The sequence below is a fragment of the Bufo bufo genome, chromosome 7 (genome assembly GCF_905171765.1).
Source record: "Bufo bufo chromosome 7, aBufBuf1.1, whole genome shotgun sequence".
NCBI classification, from domain to species: domain Eukaryota; kingdom Metazoa; phylum Chordata; class Amphibia; order Anura; family Bufonidae; genus Bufo; species Bufo bufo.
The window spans coordinates 19,182,542-19,199,730 of NC_053395.1; the positions used below are offsets into that span (position 1 = coordinate 19,182,542).

General features: G+C 42.7%; 1 protein-coding gene across 1 annotated transcript in view; it reads left to right on the plus strand.

Annotated features, from left to right (window-relative positions):
• The window catches only part of LOC121008391, a 54,409-nt gene that overhangs the window by 16,550 nt on the left and 20,670 nt on the right, over positions 1 to 17,189 (plus strand). The window contains exons 9-16 of the mRNA XM_040440891.1: positions 889 to 927; positions 2,606 to 2,707; positions 2,788 to 2,850; positions 4,969 to 5,031; positions 7,156 to 7,194; positions 8,867 to 8,968; positions 9,055 to 9,117; positions 14,105 to 14,164. Of these exons, the coding sequence (XP_040296825.1) occupies positions 889 to 927; positions 2,606 to 2,707; positions 2,788 to 2,850; positions 4,969 to 5,031; positions 7,156 to 7,194; positions 8,867 to 8,968; positions 9,055 to 9,117; positions 14,105 to 14,164 (531 nt within the window). The remainder of the gene's footprint in view (positions 1 to 888; positions 928 to 2,605; positions 2,708 to 2,787; positions 2,851 to 4,968; positions 5,032 to 7,155; positions 7,195 to 8,866; positions 8,969 to 9,054; positions 9,118 to 14,104; positions 14,165 to 17,189) is intronic.

Genomic DNA, 17,189 nt, shown 5'->3' on the forward strand with positions numbered 1-17,189 from the left:
TCCACAAAAATCAAGCCCTAACACAACTCCATAGAAAGAAAAATAATAAAGTTATGGGTCTTGGGAAGTGGCATTGCAAAAACATTTTTTCCTAAAAAAAAAGGGGTTTGATTGCAAAAAAACTATATGTATTTGGTATCCCTGTAATCGTACTGACCCAGAGAATAAAGATATTATGTTATTTATACTGAAAAATGAACGTCGTAAAATTAATAACGTAAAAACGCAGTGGCAGTATTACTGTTTTTCCCATCTCCCTCCCAGAAAGATTTAATAAAAGTTAGGCTCTATTCACACGTCCGCAATGTGTTTTGCGGATACACGGAGACACGGATCCGCAAAACACGGAAAGCGGCAATGTGTGTTCCGCATTTTGCGGACCGCACATTGCCGACATAATAGAATATGCCTGTTCTTGTCCGCAATTGCGGACAAGAATAGGACATGTTCTATTTTTTTGCGGAAACGGAAGCACGGATGCGGAAGTGCGGATCCGCAAATGTGGATGCGGACAGCACATTCCGTCCCCATAGAGAATGAATGGGTCCGCATCCTTTCCGCAAAATTGCGGAAAGGATGCGGACACATTTTGCGGACGTGTGAATGGAGCCTTAATCAAAGTTATGTGTACCCCAAAATGGCGCAATTAAAAACTACAACTTGTCCGGCAAAAAACAAGCCCTTATAAAGCTATATAGACGGAAAAATAAAAAAGTTATAGCTCTTGTAACGCGACGATGAAAAAAGGAAGTAAAACGCTTGGTCAGTAAGGCCCAAGACGGGCTGGTCACCAAGGGGTTAAGCATTGGAAATGTGGCATTTGCCTTAAAGTCATGTTCCATAATTCTTGCTGACATTGAATAATGTATTTCTAATTTGTATTTACAGCTTCAAAGAGTATTTTTTGCTGTTATACCCGCAGCTCTGGTGAGTTCTTCCTTCCTTCATCCATACTCTATATCTTATAGATATATAACCCCTTCCAGAACTGCACTTCTATGACATTGTTCATATTCAATGACAGCAGGCAGAGATCTTTCAAACAAAATGTACAATAAGGTTGACTACGTCCTAGCACTTTGTGTCTCCAGCTCCTGTGCCCACCTACAGGTCTTGGGGTCATGTGTTGCTCTCTTCCACCTGCCGCCTCTTCTCCTGTCCGTGGGGAAGAGGAGACAGACAGGAGAGTAACCCAGGACAGCAGGATCAGACTACACAGGGTTTGTTTGTAGTCTGTAACCGTGGAAACACATAGCTCTGTGTAGGAGCTGTGAACACAATATATTAATTCATTTTTTCTTTGTAAAATCAAGACGATTTGCAAAGTTTTAAATGTAACCTAATGATATCACATAATATAATACACTGGGCGACCCCTTTACATGGCTTTCAGTGGAGCCCTCCTGAAGGTGGAGTTCTCCTTTATGTTAAACTCTTGTTTTTTTATGTTTACGGATAAAAAAGGGGAAAAAGATTCAGAATATTTTATTATAAAGAAGATTCCTGTTGGAGTCGGGGCGAATATTGACTTTCCTGGTGAGTCCGCTCATAGCAGTGCGATATAATTTAGGACCCTTTCAGCAGCTGCTTGACACCAGCACACTCCTCCCCTCCTGAAGACGCTCTCCTCTCCCTTGTTTGGTAGCGTTGATGCACCTGTGGAGAGCACTTCCCTGGGTCACTTCTCCCCAACCATTAAAACCGGAACAGGACCAGCCTAGAAATGGCCCGCTGTCTCCAGGGCCCCCAATAAATGGCCGCCTCTCTGTCCTTTGGTTGGATGTGCCTGTTCAGTATAATCCTGCAGAAGGTGGGGGCGAATATTAACTTTCCTGTTAAGTACGCCCATCGCAACGATACAATTTAAGTGCCTTTTAGGAGCTGCTTGACTCTAAAATACTCCTAAAGGCTGCACGGACTGCCTCTATGTACACATGCCCTTCAGCTGGATGATGTCCTGCCCGATACCTACTTGTGACGCCCCTATTATGGTGTACCCCATAGTGCCCAAATATAAACATAACAAAAGGGCCTGATTATCGCCTAACAGGGTCCCAATACCATGGCCTGTGGACGCAAGCTATGGGTGCCCAGACCAAGCGGGCCACTGTCGCCCCTTCCATATTCATGTCATGCACCCCTAAAACTAGTCCTTGGAATATCGGAGTATTGGGGGGCACTGGTTGTTTACCGTTGTCAAGAATGCGTTTACCCATAGCTATGTGTGTCACTTAGACATCATTTAGTATTGCTGTCATTGCATTCAAGAGCTTAAGGACAGGGGGGAAAGAAAGAGAAAATAGTTATGTATCTCCATGGTTACAGACTACGACTACTGTGTAGTATGATTGTAGGGTCACGCGTTACTTTGTCGGCCCACTCTTTTTGTTACCGTGCAGACTGCAGAGGAGCTGTCTACTCAGAACGGCAGGAGATTTTTAATAAAAGCTGTAAACAGTAATACTTCACTTTTTATTGTACATGTATAGGAGCAGTAAAAATTGGTTGCAGGGTTTACATACCCTTCCAGAATTGAATGTCTCTCTTTAAATAATCAAATACGGTATATAATTTCTCAGGATTTAGATTTTTTTCCTGTTTGCAGATATCTTGGATAAATTACCAATACAGGAGACGAGTCCAGATCCATTGGATATTATCTATGACAACTGTCCGGTAGAAGGTGAGCCCCGAAAATGCATTAACAGTATATTCAACATTATTTTAACTATTTATGATGAAAAAGTGTATTTTTTTTTTTCATTTTTATCTTTTTTTACATTTTAGATGAACCCAAACAGTTTACTATGTTTGTCAAATACATGGGTGATCGGACCAGTGTCATAAAAGGTAAGAAAATATATTGTTTGTTAGATTGAGTTATGTACCCTGAATGGAGGAGCCAAATTGATTACCTGCATCTTAAATGTTTATTGTAACATATCCTGTTCATTTGCACTGTTATTGCACTGTTTTTACACTGCACTGTGGAAAGGGTTAACACACAGCCAGCTAATACTGAGAGACTTTGGGATTTTCCAGCCTGTACACTGAGAAGCTAGTAGTTTTCCTTTGCTGACATAAGGGACTATGCAGAGCCTGCAGACTGGTTATGCAGAGTGTTTTGAAGGGAAAAAAAAGAGGCAGTGAACTTTTGACCATCTGGTATAGCTCTGTCTAGACTCTTGTCATATCTCCCGACTTTAAAAAATAGTAAAGAGGGACAATATGTGTCGTGCACGTAGCGTGCCACAGCAATTTTTTCATACTAGGCCACGTCTCTAATTCTTCCCAAAGCATAACTATACACACCCAGTCTCCATAATGCTCACAGATAGTAATTATTCCCCCTTTGTTCCAGCACATAGTAGTAATGCCCACACTGTGCCTCTTCACAGTAATCATGCCCACTTTGTGCTCCTTCACATAAGTTATCCTACATCGTGCCCCCTTCACAGGTGCAATGTCCAGATATGCCCCCTCACAGTAGTTATGCTCAGATATGTGCCCCCTCCCAATAGTTATGCACAGATGTGTGCCCCCATACAGTAGTTATGCCAAGATATGTGTCTCTTCACAGTAGATATGCCAATATGTGCCCCTCAGAGTAGTTATGCCAAGATATGTGCTCCCTTCACAGTTGATATGCCAAGATGTGCCCCTTAGAGTAGTTATGCCCAGATATGTTCCCCATTCACAGCGGATGTGCCAAGATGTACCCCCTCAGAGTAGTTATGCCAAGATATGTGCCCTTTTTACATAAAGTAAAAAAAACTAAGAGTAAATACTCACCTATTTAACCTGATGATCACAGCCCGGCAGTCGGCGCTCCCCAGCAGCAGCAGCAGGATATTATCACACATTGTGCTACTGTGTAGGAGGAGTAGAGGCTGATTCCCGGCCTGCCCTGCTCCTCCTACACAGTCCAGCAGCGCGATGTATGACCGCATTGTGCTGCTGCTGGGAAGCGCTGGCCGCTGAGAGGAATGGTGAAGCTTGGAGTGGACAGCTCCGTGCTTCGCCATTACAATCAGCTTTGAGCAGGACCTACCTCAGCCGTTCAGGGACCTCCAGACAGTTGGGAGGTATGCTGCTCTTTATGTCTGGAAACTGCTTAGTAATTCCCATTGACTTGTATTGAGGCCCAATACAAGTCTATGGCAGCCATGAACTGCAACATTGTTTCTGTTAGGCTGTGCTTCTCCAACTTCTCCCTCCCACTAGAATGTTCTGAATCAGAAACTGTCTAAAAGTAAATCAGTCAGAACGCTAAGTGTCTGCAGATAATTGGGGTGCACAAATTGGGGTGCACCACACCTTACCATATCCTCCGGACAGCAGCAACACATGGTGACAGATCTACGTTGTCTGGGGGACCCAGGATATTAGTGGAGACACCTCAAACCGGGCCACTGGTCTATGACAACACATGACCAGGCATCTGCATTTCATACTCCCCCACCGGCTGCTGTTACAACATGACTCTAGTCCTCGGGGGAGGGCAGCAATGGAGATCTAAGATGTGATTGGTCATGTTAGTCTGTTTTTAAAACTATCCTAACTTAGGGCTATGAACACTTCTGCAACTCTATTATTAATGTTCTCGTTGCCTATAAAATATTAAGCAATTTTACATATAGTCGTGATTCAAAATCTAGGCAGAGCTATGTGTCCCCAAGGTTACAGACTACAAACAGATCCTCTGTAGTCTGATCCGGCAGTTGTGTCGAGTTCTCTTCTATTGTCTGTACATTATATAGACTCAAACTACACACGGCCTCTTTATAGTCATCATATAGGAGTTTTTTTTAAATCAAGACTGCAAACTTGCAACTTTTTTATTGGAAAAATTGCCAATGTAAGGTGAAAAAAAAATGAAACCTAAAGTATTACCGTATATTCCGTTCTTGGCAGGATGGAATACATTTTTATGCTTTTCTTTTCTATATATTTTTTTTTTATTTGCAGATGAGCCTCCAAAAACAGATGGACCCGAGAGACCCTCATTTTATAAGAACAAATTTATGAAAGGTGAGAAAATAAACTGTTGTATATTATAAAGGGCCGACAGTTTCCCTGTTCCCTTCGCTACCGCCTTCTAGGGCCAGTTTTAGACAAAATGTGTCTCTGGGCAAAATTAAGTAAGATGCTGCATGCTACCCCCCGACTTCCCCCACCTCTGGAAGATGGGACAAGAAAAATATATCTGTTAGGCCTCATGCACAAGGCCATTGTTTTGGTCCGCATCCGAGTCGCAGTTTTGGCGGTTCGGATGCGGACCCATTCACTTCAATGGGGCTGCAAAAGATGCAGACAGCACTCCGTGAGCTGTCCGCATCCGTTGCTCTGTTCCGAGGCCCCGCTAAAAAAATATAACATGTCCTATTCTTCTCCGTTTTGCAGACAAGAATAGGCATTTCTACAATGGTTCGCCTGTTCCGCTCCGCAAATTGCGGAAGGCACACGGGCGGCTTCCGTGTTTTGTGGATCTGCAATTTGCGGACCACAAAAAACGGAACGGTCGTGTGCATGAGGCCTTAGTCATAGTCTGGAAGAGGGCGGGAGCAGCCAGCGGCATCCTACTCATCTCATTTTTTTTTAAAAAGGCGTTAAACTCAAATATGATCAAATAACACTCCCACTAACCCCTTCGTGACCACCCATACGCCTTTTTACGGCAGTCACTAAGGGGCCTTAGGCTGGGCCGCGGCCCTGCTCTAACAGCCCGGACTGGCAGGAGTGCCGATCCAGGATGTTTAACACTTTATATGCCGCAGGCAATGGCGCCCGCTGCATGTAAAGTGCTGACAGAGGGAGCGAACTCTCCCATTGGCACCCAGCAAATACAATCGCGGGGTGCCGATGTGTGTGAAGTCTGGCTGGGGTCTCGTGTAGGCCCCAAACCAGCCTTGAGTAATTTCCAGCAGGCTGCGCCTCTCTGCTGGTCAATATCAAATTAGGACTGACAATAAAAATGCAATGCACTTTTCAATGAAAAAAATATATAATCTCCCCCATATGTTTGGTATTGCCACGTCCGTAATGACCAGGACTACATAAATATCACATAAATTATCCCCTACAGTAAACACCATAAAAAAAAAAGACAAAATTGCTAATTTATTCTTAGTTGCCGCCGAAAAAACTTAATAACAAGCGATCAAAAAGCGCCATTTACTCAAAAACAATACCAATGAAAAATACAAGTCGTTCCACAAAAATTAAAGAGGAGCTTTCACTAGAATAAAAAATCTATACTAAGCATACAGACATGGAGGGCGGCGCCCAGGGATCTCCCTGCACTTACTATTATCGCTGGGCGCCGCTCCGTTCTCCCGGTATAGGCTCCGGTATCTTCATATGTTCGGCTCAACTGGGTGGAGCCTGCCGGCGTCTCCTTCTCCCAGGCTGTAGTGCTGGCCAATCGCAGCGCTCAGCTCATAGCCTGAGAGGTTTTTTTTTTCTCTCAGGCTATGAGCTGAGCGCTGCGATTGGCCAGCACTACAGCCTGGGAGAAGGAGACGCCGGCAGGCTCTACCCAGTTGAGCCGAACATATGAAGATACCAGAGCCTATACCGGGAGAACGGAGCGGCGCCCTCACACAACTCCATAGAAAGAAAAATAATAAACTTATGGGTCTTGGGAAGTGGCATTGCAAAAACATTTTTTATTTAAAAAAAAGGGGTTTTATTGCAAAAAAAGTAGTAAAACGTAAAAAAACTATATGTATTTGGTATCACTGCAATCGTACTGACCCAGAGAATAAAGATATTATATTATTTATACTGAAAAATGAACGCCGTAAAATTTATAACGTAAAAACGCAGAGGCAGTATTATTGTTTTTCCCATCTCCCTCCCAGAAAGATTTGATAAAAAATCTGAAAGTTATGTGTACCCCAAAATGGCGCCATTAAAAACCACAACTTGTCCGGCAAAAAACAAGCCCTTATAAAGCTATATAGACGGAAAAATAAAAAAGTTATAGCTCTTGTAACGCGACGATGAAAAAAGGAAGTAAAACGCTTGGTCAGTAAGGCTCAAGACGGGCTGGTCACCAAGGGGTTAAGCATTGGAAATGTGGCATTTGCCTTAAAGTCATGTTCCATAATTCTTGCTGACATTGAATAATGTATTTCTAATTTGTATTTACAGCTTCAAAGAGTATTTTTTGCTGTTATACCCGCAGCTCTGGTGAGTTCTTCCTTCATCCATACTCTATATCTTATAGATATATAACCCCTTCCAGAACTGTACTTCTATGACATTGTTCATATTCAATGACAGCAGGCAGAGATCTTTCAAACAAAATGTATAATAAGGTTGACTACGTCCTAGCACTTTGTGTCTCCAGCTCCTGTGCCCACCTACAGGTCTTGTGGTCATGTTTTGCTCTCTTCCACCTGCCGCCTCTTCTCCTGTCCGTGGGGAAGAGGAGACAGACAGGAGAGTAACCCAGGACAGCAGGATCAGACTACACAGGGTTTGTTTGTAGTCTGTAACCGTGGAAACACATAGCTCTGTGTAGGAGCTGTGAACACAATATATTAATTCATTTTTTCTTTGTAAAATCAAGACGATTTGCAAAGTTTTAATTGTAACCTAATGATATCACATAATATAATACACTGGGCGACCCCTTTACATGGCTTTCAGTGGAGCCCTCCTGAAGGTGGAGTTCTCCGTTTATTCAGATGTTAAACTCTTGTTTTTTTATGTTTACGGATAAAAAAGGGGAAAAAGATTCAGAATATTTGATTATAAAGATTCCTGTTGGAGTCGGGGCGAATATTGACTTTCCTGGTGAGTCCGCTCATAGCAGTGCGATATAATTTAGGACCCTTTCAGCAGCTGCTTGACACCAGCACACTCCTCCCCTCCTGAAGACGCTCTCCTCTCCCTTGTTTGGTAGCGTTGATGCACCTGTGGAGAGCACTTCCCTGGGTCACTTCTCCCCAACCATTAAAACCGGAACAGGACCAGCCTAGAAATGGCCCGCTGTCTCCAGGGCCCCCCAATAAATGGCCGCCTCTCTGTCCTTTGGTTGGATGTGCCCGTTCAGTATAATCCTGCAGAAGGTGGGGGCGAATATTAACTTTCCTGTTAAGCATGCCCATCGCAACGATACAATTTAAGTGCCTTTTAGGAGCTGCTTGACTCTAAAATACTCCTAAAGGCTGCACGGACTGCCTCTATGTACACATGCCCTTCAGCTGGATGATGTCCTGACCGATACCTACTGGTGACGCCCCTATTATGGTGTACCCCATAGTGCCCAAATATAAACATAACCTGATTATCGCCTAACAGGGCCCCAATACCATGGCCTGTGGACGCAAGCTATGGGTGCCCAGACCAAGCGGGCCACTGTCGCCCCTTCCATATTCATGTCATGCACCCCTAAAAACTAGTCCTTGGAATATCGGAGTATTGGGGGCACTGGTTGTTTACCGTTGTCAAGAATGCGTTTACCCATAGCTATGTGTGTCACTTAGACATCAATTAGTATTGCTGTCATTGCATTCAAGAGCTTAAGGACAGGGGGGAAAGAAAGAGAAAATAGTTATGTATCTCCATGGTTACAGACTACGACTACTGTGTAGTATGATTGTAGGGTCACGCGTTACTTTGTCGGCCCACTCTTTTTGTTACCGTGCAGACTGCAGAGGAGCTGTCTACTCAGAACGGCAGGAGATTTTTAATAAAAGCTGTAAACAGTGATACTTCACTTTTTATTGTACATGTATAGGAGCAGTAAAAATTGGTTGCAGGGTTTACATACCCTTCCAGAATTGAATGTCTCTCTTTAAATAATCAAATACGGTTATATAATTTCTCAGGATTTAGATTTTTTTCCTGTTTGCAGATATCTTGGATAAATTACCAATACAGGAGACGAGTCCAGATCCATTGGATATTATCTATGACAACTGTCCGGTAGAAGGTGAGCCCCGAAAATGCATTAACAGTATATTCAACATTATTTTAACTATTTATGATGAAAAAGTGTATTATTATTTTTTTATTTCATTTTTATCTTTTTTTCCATTTTAGATGAACCCAAACAGTTTACTATGTTTGTCAAATACATGGGTGATCGGACCAGTGTCATAAAAGGTAAGAAAATATATTGTTTGTTAGATTGAGTTATGTACCCTGAATGGAGGAGCCAAATTGATTACCTGCATCTTAAATGTTTATTGTAACATATCCTGTTCATTTGCACTGTTATTGCACTGTTTTTTACACTGCACTGTGGAAAGGGTTAACACACAGCCAGCTAATACTGAGAGACTTTGGGACTTTCCAGCCTGTACACTGAGAAGCTAGTAGTTTTCCTTTGCTGACATAAGGGACTATGCAGAGCTTGCAGACTGGTTATGCAGAGTGTTTTGAAGGAAAAAAAAAGAGGCAGTGAACTTTTGACCATCTGGTATAGCTCTGTCTAGACTCTTGTCATATCTCCCGACTTTAAAAAATAGTAAAGAGGGACAATATGTGTCGTGCACGTAGCGTGCCACAGCAATTTTTCATACTAGGCCACGTCTCTAATTCTTCCCAAAGCATAACTATACACATCCAGTCTCCATAATGCTCACAGATAGTAATTATTCCCCCTTTGTTCAGCACATAGTAGGAATGCCCACACTGTTGCCTCTTCACAGTAATCATGCCCACTTTGTGCTCCTTCACATAAGTTATCCCACATCGTGCCCCCTCACAGGTGCAATGTCCAGATATGCCCCCTCACAGTAGTTATGCTCAGATATGTGCCCCCCCCAATAGTTATGCACAGATGTGTGCCCCCATACAGTAGTTATGCCAAGATATGTGTCTCTTCACAGTAGATATGCCAATATGTGCCCCTCAGAGTAGTTATAGAAACATAGAAACATAGAATGTGTCGGCAGATAAGAACCATTTGCCCAATATACTGAATACTATGGATAGCCCCCGGCCCTATCTTATATGAAGGATGGCCTTATGCCTATCCCATGCATGCTTAAACCCCTTCACTGTATTTGCAGCTACCACTTCTGCAGGAAGGCTATTCCATGCATCCACTACTCTCTCAGTAAAGTAATACTTCCTTATATTACTTTTAAACCTTTGCCCCTCTAATTTAAAACTGTGTCCTCTTGTGGTAGTTTTTCTTCTTTTAAATATGCTCTCCTCCTTTACCGAGTGATTCCCTTTATGCTATTTAAAAAGTTTCTATCATATCCCCTCTGTCTCTTCTTTCTTCCAAGCAATATACATATTAAGGTCCTTTAACCTTTCCTGGTAAGTTTTATCCTGCAATCCATGTACTAGTTTAGTAGCTCTTCTCTGAACTCTCTCTAGAGTATCTATATCCTTCTGGAGATATGGCCTCCAGTACTGCGCACAATACTCCAAGTGAGGTCTCACCAGTGTTCTGTACAGCGGCATAAGCACTTCACTCTTTCTACTGCTTATACCTCTCCCTATACATCCAAGCATTCTGCTGGCATTTCGTGCTGCTCTATTACATTGTCTTCCCACCTTTAAGTCTTCTGAAATTATTACTCCTAAATCCTTTCCTCAGATACTGAGGTCAGGACTGTGTCAAATATTCTATATTCTGCCTTGGGTTTTTACGCCCCAGGTGCATTATCTTGCACTTATCCACATTAAATTTCAGTTTCCAGAGTTCTGACCATTCTTCTAGTTTTCCTAAATCCTTTTCCATTGGCGTTTCCCTCCAGGAACATCAACCCTGTTACATATCTTTGTGTCATCAGCAAAAAGACACACCTTCCCAGCGAGGCCTTTTGCAATATCACTTATGAAGATATTAAACAAAATCGGTCCCAGTACAGATCCCTGTGGAACCCCACTGGTAACATTACCTTGTTTTGAATGTTCTCCATTGACTACAACCCTCTGTTGTCTGTCACTCAGCCACTGCCTAATCCACTCAACAATATGGGAGTCCATGCTCAATGACTGCAGTTTATTGATAAGTCTTCTATGTTGGGACAGTGTCAAAAGCCTTACTAAAATCTAGATATGCGATGTCTACTGCACCTCCACCGTCTATTATTTTATTCACCCAGTCAAAAAAATCTATAAGATTTGTTTGACATGATCTCCCTGAAGTAAACCCATGTTGTTTTTCATCTTGCAATCCATGGGATTTTAGATGTTCCACAATCCTATCCTTTAATAGGGTTTCCATTAATTTGCCTACTATTGATGTCAGACTCACTGGTCTATAGTTGCTCGATTCCTCCCTACTACCTTTCTTGTGAATGGGCACGACATTTGCCAATTTCCAATCTTCCGGGACGACTCCTGTTACTAATGATTGGTTAAATAAATCTGTTAACGGTTTTGCCAGCTCACCACTAAGCTCTTTTAATAATTTTGGGTGTATCTCATCAGGCCCCTGTGACTTATTTGTCTTCACCTTAGACAGCAAACTTAGAACATCTTCCTCTGTAAAGATACATGCATCAAACGATTTAATAGTCATTCTTTCTAGTGGAGGTCCTTCTCCTTTTTCTTTTGTAAAAACTGAACAGAAGTATTCATTAAGGCAGTCGGCTAGCCCTTTATTCTCTTCTACATACCTTCCGTCCTTTGTTTTTAATTTAGTTATTCCTTGTTTTAATTTCCTTTTTTCATTTATATATCTGAAGAATGCCTTATCCCCTTTTTTCATAGACTGAGCTAGTTTTTCTTCTGCCTGCGCTTTAGAAGTTCTTATAACTTGCTTGGCCTCTCTCTGCCTAATCTTGTAGATTTCCTTATCTTCATTGCTCTGGGTTTTTTTATAATTACAAAATGCTAGCTTTTTATTTTTAATGATTTGGGCCACTTCTGCTGAGTACCACATTGGTCTCCTCCTTTTTTTGCTTTTACTGACGAGTCTAATGCAATTTTCTGTTGCCTTCAATAATGCACCTTTTAAGTAGTCCCATTTCTCCTGGACTCCATGTAATCCGTTCCAGTCTGATAAGGACTCATTTATGACTAATTTCATTTTTGAAAAGTCTGTTTTTCTAAAATCTAAAACTTTTGTTTTTGTGTGGTGGGACTCTTTCACAGTTCTTATATTAAACCACACTGACTGGTGATCACTAGATCCCAAGGTTTCGCCTACAATGACATCATATACCGAATCCCCGTTTGTGAATACCAAATCCAAAATGGCCTCCCTCCGGGTTGGCTCCTCAACCACTTGTTGTAGAGATAACCCCAGTAGGGAATTTAGAATATCTGTACTCCTGGTAGAACTTGCTATTTTGGTTTTCCAGTTTATATCTGGAAGATTGAAATCTCCCATAATGATAACTTCTCCTTTCATTGTCATTTTAGCTATTTCTTCAACTAGTAGATCATCTAGTTCTTTAACTTGACCAGGTGGTCTATATATCACACCTACACGAGTTACTGCATGGTTAGCAAACTGCAACGTAACCCAAACTGACTCTATGTTGGCCTCACCAAGTTATGCCAAGATATGTGCTCCCTTCACAGTTGATATGCCAAGATGTGCCCCTTAGAGTAGTTATGCCCAGATATGTTCCCCATTCACAGCGGATGTGCCAAGATGTACCCCCTCAGAGTAGTTATGCCAAGATATGTGCCCTTTTTACATAAAGTAAAAAAAACTAAGAGTAAATACTCACCTATTTAACCTGATGATCACAGCCCGGCAGTCGGCGCTCCCCAGCAGCAGCAGCAGGATATTATCACACATTGTGCTACTGTGTAGGAGGAGTAGAGGCTGATTCCCGGCCTGCCCTGCTCTTCCTACACAGTCCAGCAGCGCGATGTATGACCGCATTGTGCTGCTGCTGGGGAGCGCTGGCCGCTGAGAGGAATGGTGAAGCGGGGAGTGGACAGCTCCGTGCTTCGCCATTACAATCAGCTTTGAGCAGGACCTACCTCAGCCGTTCAGGGACCTCCAGACAGTTGGGAGGTATGCTGCTCTTTATGTCTGGAAACTGCTTAGTAATTCCCATTGACTTGTATTGAGGCCCAATACAAGTCTATGGCAGCCATGAACTGCAACATTGTTTCTGTTAGGCTATGCTTCTCCAACTTCTCCCTCCCACTAGAATGTTCTGAATCAGAAACTGTATAAAAGTAAAGCAGTCAGAACCGCTAAGTGTCTGCAGATAAGGAATAATGTTTAGTAGCAGAGACTTTACCAAACTTTACAAGAGACCAGAAGAAGACACAGAGATGGATATACCTGCCACAGACCTGGATCATCAGCCCCTTGAGAGAGAGAGGGACAGCTAGCTCAGACCTTTCCTCAGCACAGAACCTTCTTCTGTCTGGGAGAAGCCAGTCCTATGCCTTGCCTGTATTGTTTCGCACTTGAGTTCCTCCAGTAAAGGAGCACACGGGTTTACTGCAGATCCTGACTCTCTGGACTTATTTCCCATTGGGGTGCACCACACCTTACCATATCCTCCAGATAGCAGCAACACATGGTGACAGCTCTACGTTGTCTGGGGGACCCAGGATATTAGTGGAGACACCTCAAACCGGGCCACTGGTCTATGACAACACATGACCAGGCATCTGCATTTCATACTCCCCCACCGGCTGCTGTTACAACATGACTCTAGTCCTCGGGGGAGGGCAGCAATGGAGATCTAAGATGTGATTGGTCATGTTAGTCTGTTTTTAAAACTATCCTAACTTAGGGCTATGAACACTTCTGCAACTCTATTATTAATGTTCTCGTTGCCTATAAAATAAAATATTAAGCAATTTTACATATAGTCGTGATCCAAAATCTAGGCAGAGCTATGTGTCCCCAAGGTTACAGACTACAAACAGATCCTCTGTAGTCTGATCCGGCAGTTGTGTCGAGTTCTCTTCTATTGTCTGTACATTATATAGAATCAAACTACACAGGGCCTTTTTATAGTCATCATATAGGAGTTTTTTTTAAATCAAGACTGCAAACTTGCAACTTTTTTATTTTATATACAATGGGGCGAAAAATTGCTAATGTAAGGTGAAAAAAAATGAAACCTCAAGTATTATATTCCGTTCTTGGCAGGATGGAATACATTTTTATGCTTTTCTTTTCTATATATATATTTTTTTTAATTTGCAGATGAGCCTCCAAAAACAGATGGACCCGAGAGACCCTCATTTTATAACAAATTTATGAAAGGTGAGAAAATAAACTGTTGTATATTATAAAGGGCCGACAGATTCCCCGTTCCCTTCGTTACCGCCTTCTAGGGCCAGTTTTAGACAAAATGTGTCTCTGGGCAAAATTAGGTCAGATGCCGCATGCTACCCCCCGACTTCCCCCACCTCTGGAAGATGGAACAGGAAAAATATATCTGTTAGGCCTCATGCACAAGGTCATTGTTTTGGACCGCATCCGAGCCGCAGTTTTGGCGGCTCGGATGCGGACCCATTCACTTCAATGGGGCCGCAAAAGATGCGGACAGCACTTCCGTATGCTGTCCGCATCCGTTGTTCCGTTCCGTAGCCCCGCAAAAAAAATATAACATGTCCTATTCTTGTCCGTTTTGCGGACAAGAATAGGCATTTCTTCAATGGGCCGCCTGTTCCGTTCCGCAAATTGCGGAAGGCACACGGGCGGCTTCCGTGTTTTGCGGATCCGAAATTTGCGGACCGCAAAAAATGGAACGGTCGTGTGCATGAGGCCTTAAAGTCATAGTCCAGAAGAGGGCGGGAGCAGCGAGCGGCATCCTACTCATCTCGCTCAACCTTATTCAGTGACATCACCTGCCCTCCCCTGGTAACCCCACCCCTAATTATTCTGAGGCACCTCCTAATAATACCGCCCCCCAGTTGCATTTTTTTTTACCAGTCTGCAGCTTATTTGGCCACTAGATGTGAGGACATGTTAAAGCTGCAGGATTTCATAATGTGATTGAAAGTTAGGTCTAGCTCACACTTCAGTGTTTGGTCAGTGTTTTCCGTCGGTGATTGTGAGCCAAGACCAGGTTGGGGTCAAAAACACAGAACAGGAGCAATCTTTCCATTATCCTCATCTCTGTGCCACTCCTGGTTTTGTCACTGATGAAAATTTCTGACCAAAACAATGTAGCATGAACTAGACCTTGAGACATGGGACATGATGCAGCTTCAGGACCCCAGTGCAAAATCTGCATCCGTGTGGCTTTTGGGCCCCTCAGAAACCAGAGCTGGGGGGTTTCTGGCAGCATCTGCACCTCCGATAGCAAATAGGAGAAAATATGTCCCACCTGTAGGATTGCCACCTGACCAGTATTCTATCGACCAAGCCAAGTATTTTGCTTAGCTTGCCGATGCCGGTATTTGTTTTACCTGCTCTGCAATAATATTGCCCAGTACCGTTATTTTTTTACCTGCAATAACAATTGCCGGTAATTTTGTCAGACTTCATGCTTCCGCCGTCAGCCACATCTAAGCCGCTGATTGAGGTAGTGGAAGGAACAGAGTGCGGCACGCACTGCATAGGAGGAGAAGCCATGTGTATTGAAGTGTCGGTATCTGCAGCTGCTTAGGCATTCCTGCTCTATGTCTATGTATGAAGTCAGTGCCTATGGACATGAAGGGGGCATCCCCCAAGCGCTGTCAGTATACTTGGCGACACTCTAGTGTATTTAAGTCTTATTTATCTAAAGAAAAAGCCTTAACCACCGAGCTATAGAGCTCACTACTGATAAATAAAAGATATTCTCTGGTCTTCTCTCAATAGTAGTTATTATGTATTCATATATAGCAGAAGCGTCAATTTATATTATTTTTGTAATTGCGAAAATAAATTTAATGCATAAAATAACTTACAACTATCATAAAGCCATCCGCTATAGAAGGAGAACAATTAAAATAATGGAAGGGCTATCTGTGACGGATGCCGTGTGGGTGGAAAACTCACACCGAGCACAGGAGGGAAGGGGGAAAGGAACGAGGCCTGGAAACTAGGGTAAAGGAGAAGGTCGCCTCCTAGAAAAACCCTAATCCAAGTCCTGACTAACTATCAGTATGAACTGACCCCGATGGTAGGAAAGTTCATACACAGGAACCTAGAGCCCTAACACATCCTGTAGGGCCCTGGTATAGTGGCAGGACTTGAGACAACGTATTCCTCCACCAGAAGGATGAACAGGATCTCCCTCAGGCCTGCATACAACAGACAGGGGAATACAACAAACAAAATACAAATAGGAAAGACAACACTTAACTTCACGTGGAGCAAAGGAAGCGCCAGGAGCTTACTGAGAACCAACAACCAGCTAGCCCAGAGTCCAGAAACTGAAGCTATAAACCGCACCCCTAGAAGGGGTAAGCAGTAATAAATAGGGAAGTTAAATGACCAAACCAACAACACTGCCAGAAAAGTGGTCAATACCAAACAACACGGACACAAATGATCCACAAGGAACCTTCAGATTAACCCACGTGTTGCCAGTCCTCTCTGATCTCCTGGCCCCTGTCACAGTAGTGTCCATGACACTATCTCCATCAAATGACAGAAATGAATGTCACCTGATGGACCGTACTGAGAGTAGGGTCTATCTGTTTTGCTGTCCGCAAAATACACATATCTGCATTTTTTGTGGACCCATCGACTTCAATAGATCCATAGACCACGTTTTACGGCCAGAATAGGACATGTTCTACAATTTGTGGAACAGACATATGGATGCAGACCACAAAATGGATACAGACGTGTGCACGAGGCCTTATAGTCAGTGCGGTCCATCAGGTCACATACATTTCCATTATTTGATAGAGACGGTCCATCCATTATATTGTTTTCCTTCGATAATGGACAGTTTTGTGTTTATTGTAATTCTATTGTTGTCATTATATTTTTCCAGTGTACTAAAAAATATATAAAATGATACTTCTGCTATATACCAATACAAAATACATGGGAAACTGCTACTGAGGTTTTTAGCAAAAAATATCTTACATTTATTTTCATTGAGCATCATATCTCTGTCGTTAGAGTCTTTGCTGTCAATGCAGATGGTTGTGGGGTTCAAAATGCAAAGACAATAAAAAAAATTTAAAAAGTCATAAAAAAAAACTTAAATACACAGGAGTATCCCAACAGAGAAAAATATAAATATATATATAAAAAAAAAAAGGGAGTTTAAACTCCAATATGATCAAATGAAAACCCATTAACCTCTTAGTAACCACCCAATACGCCTTTTTACGGCGGTCAC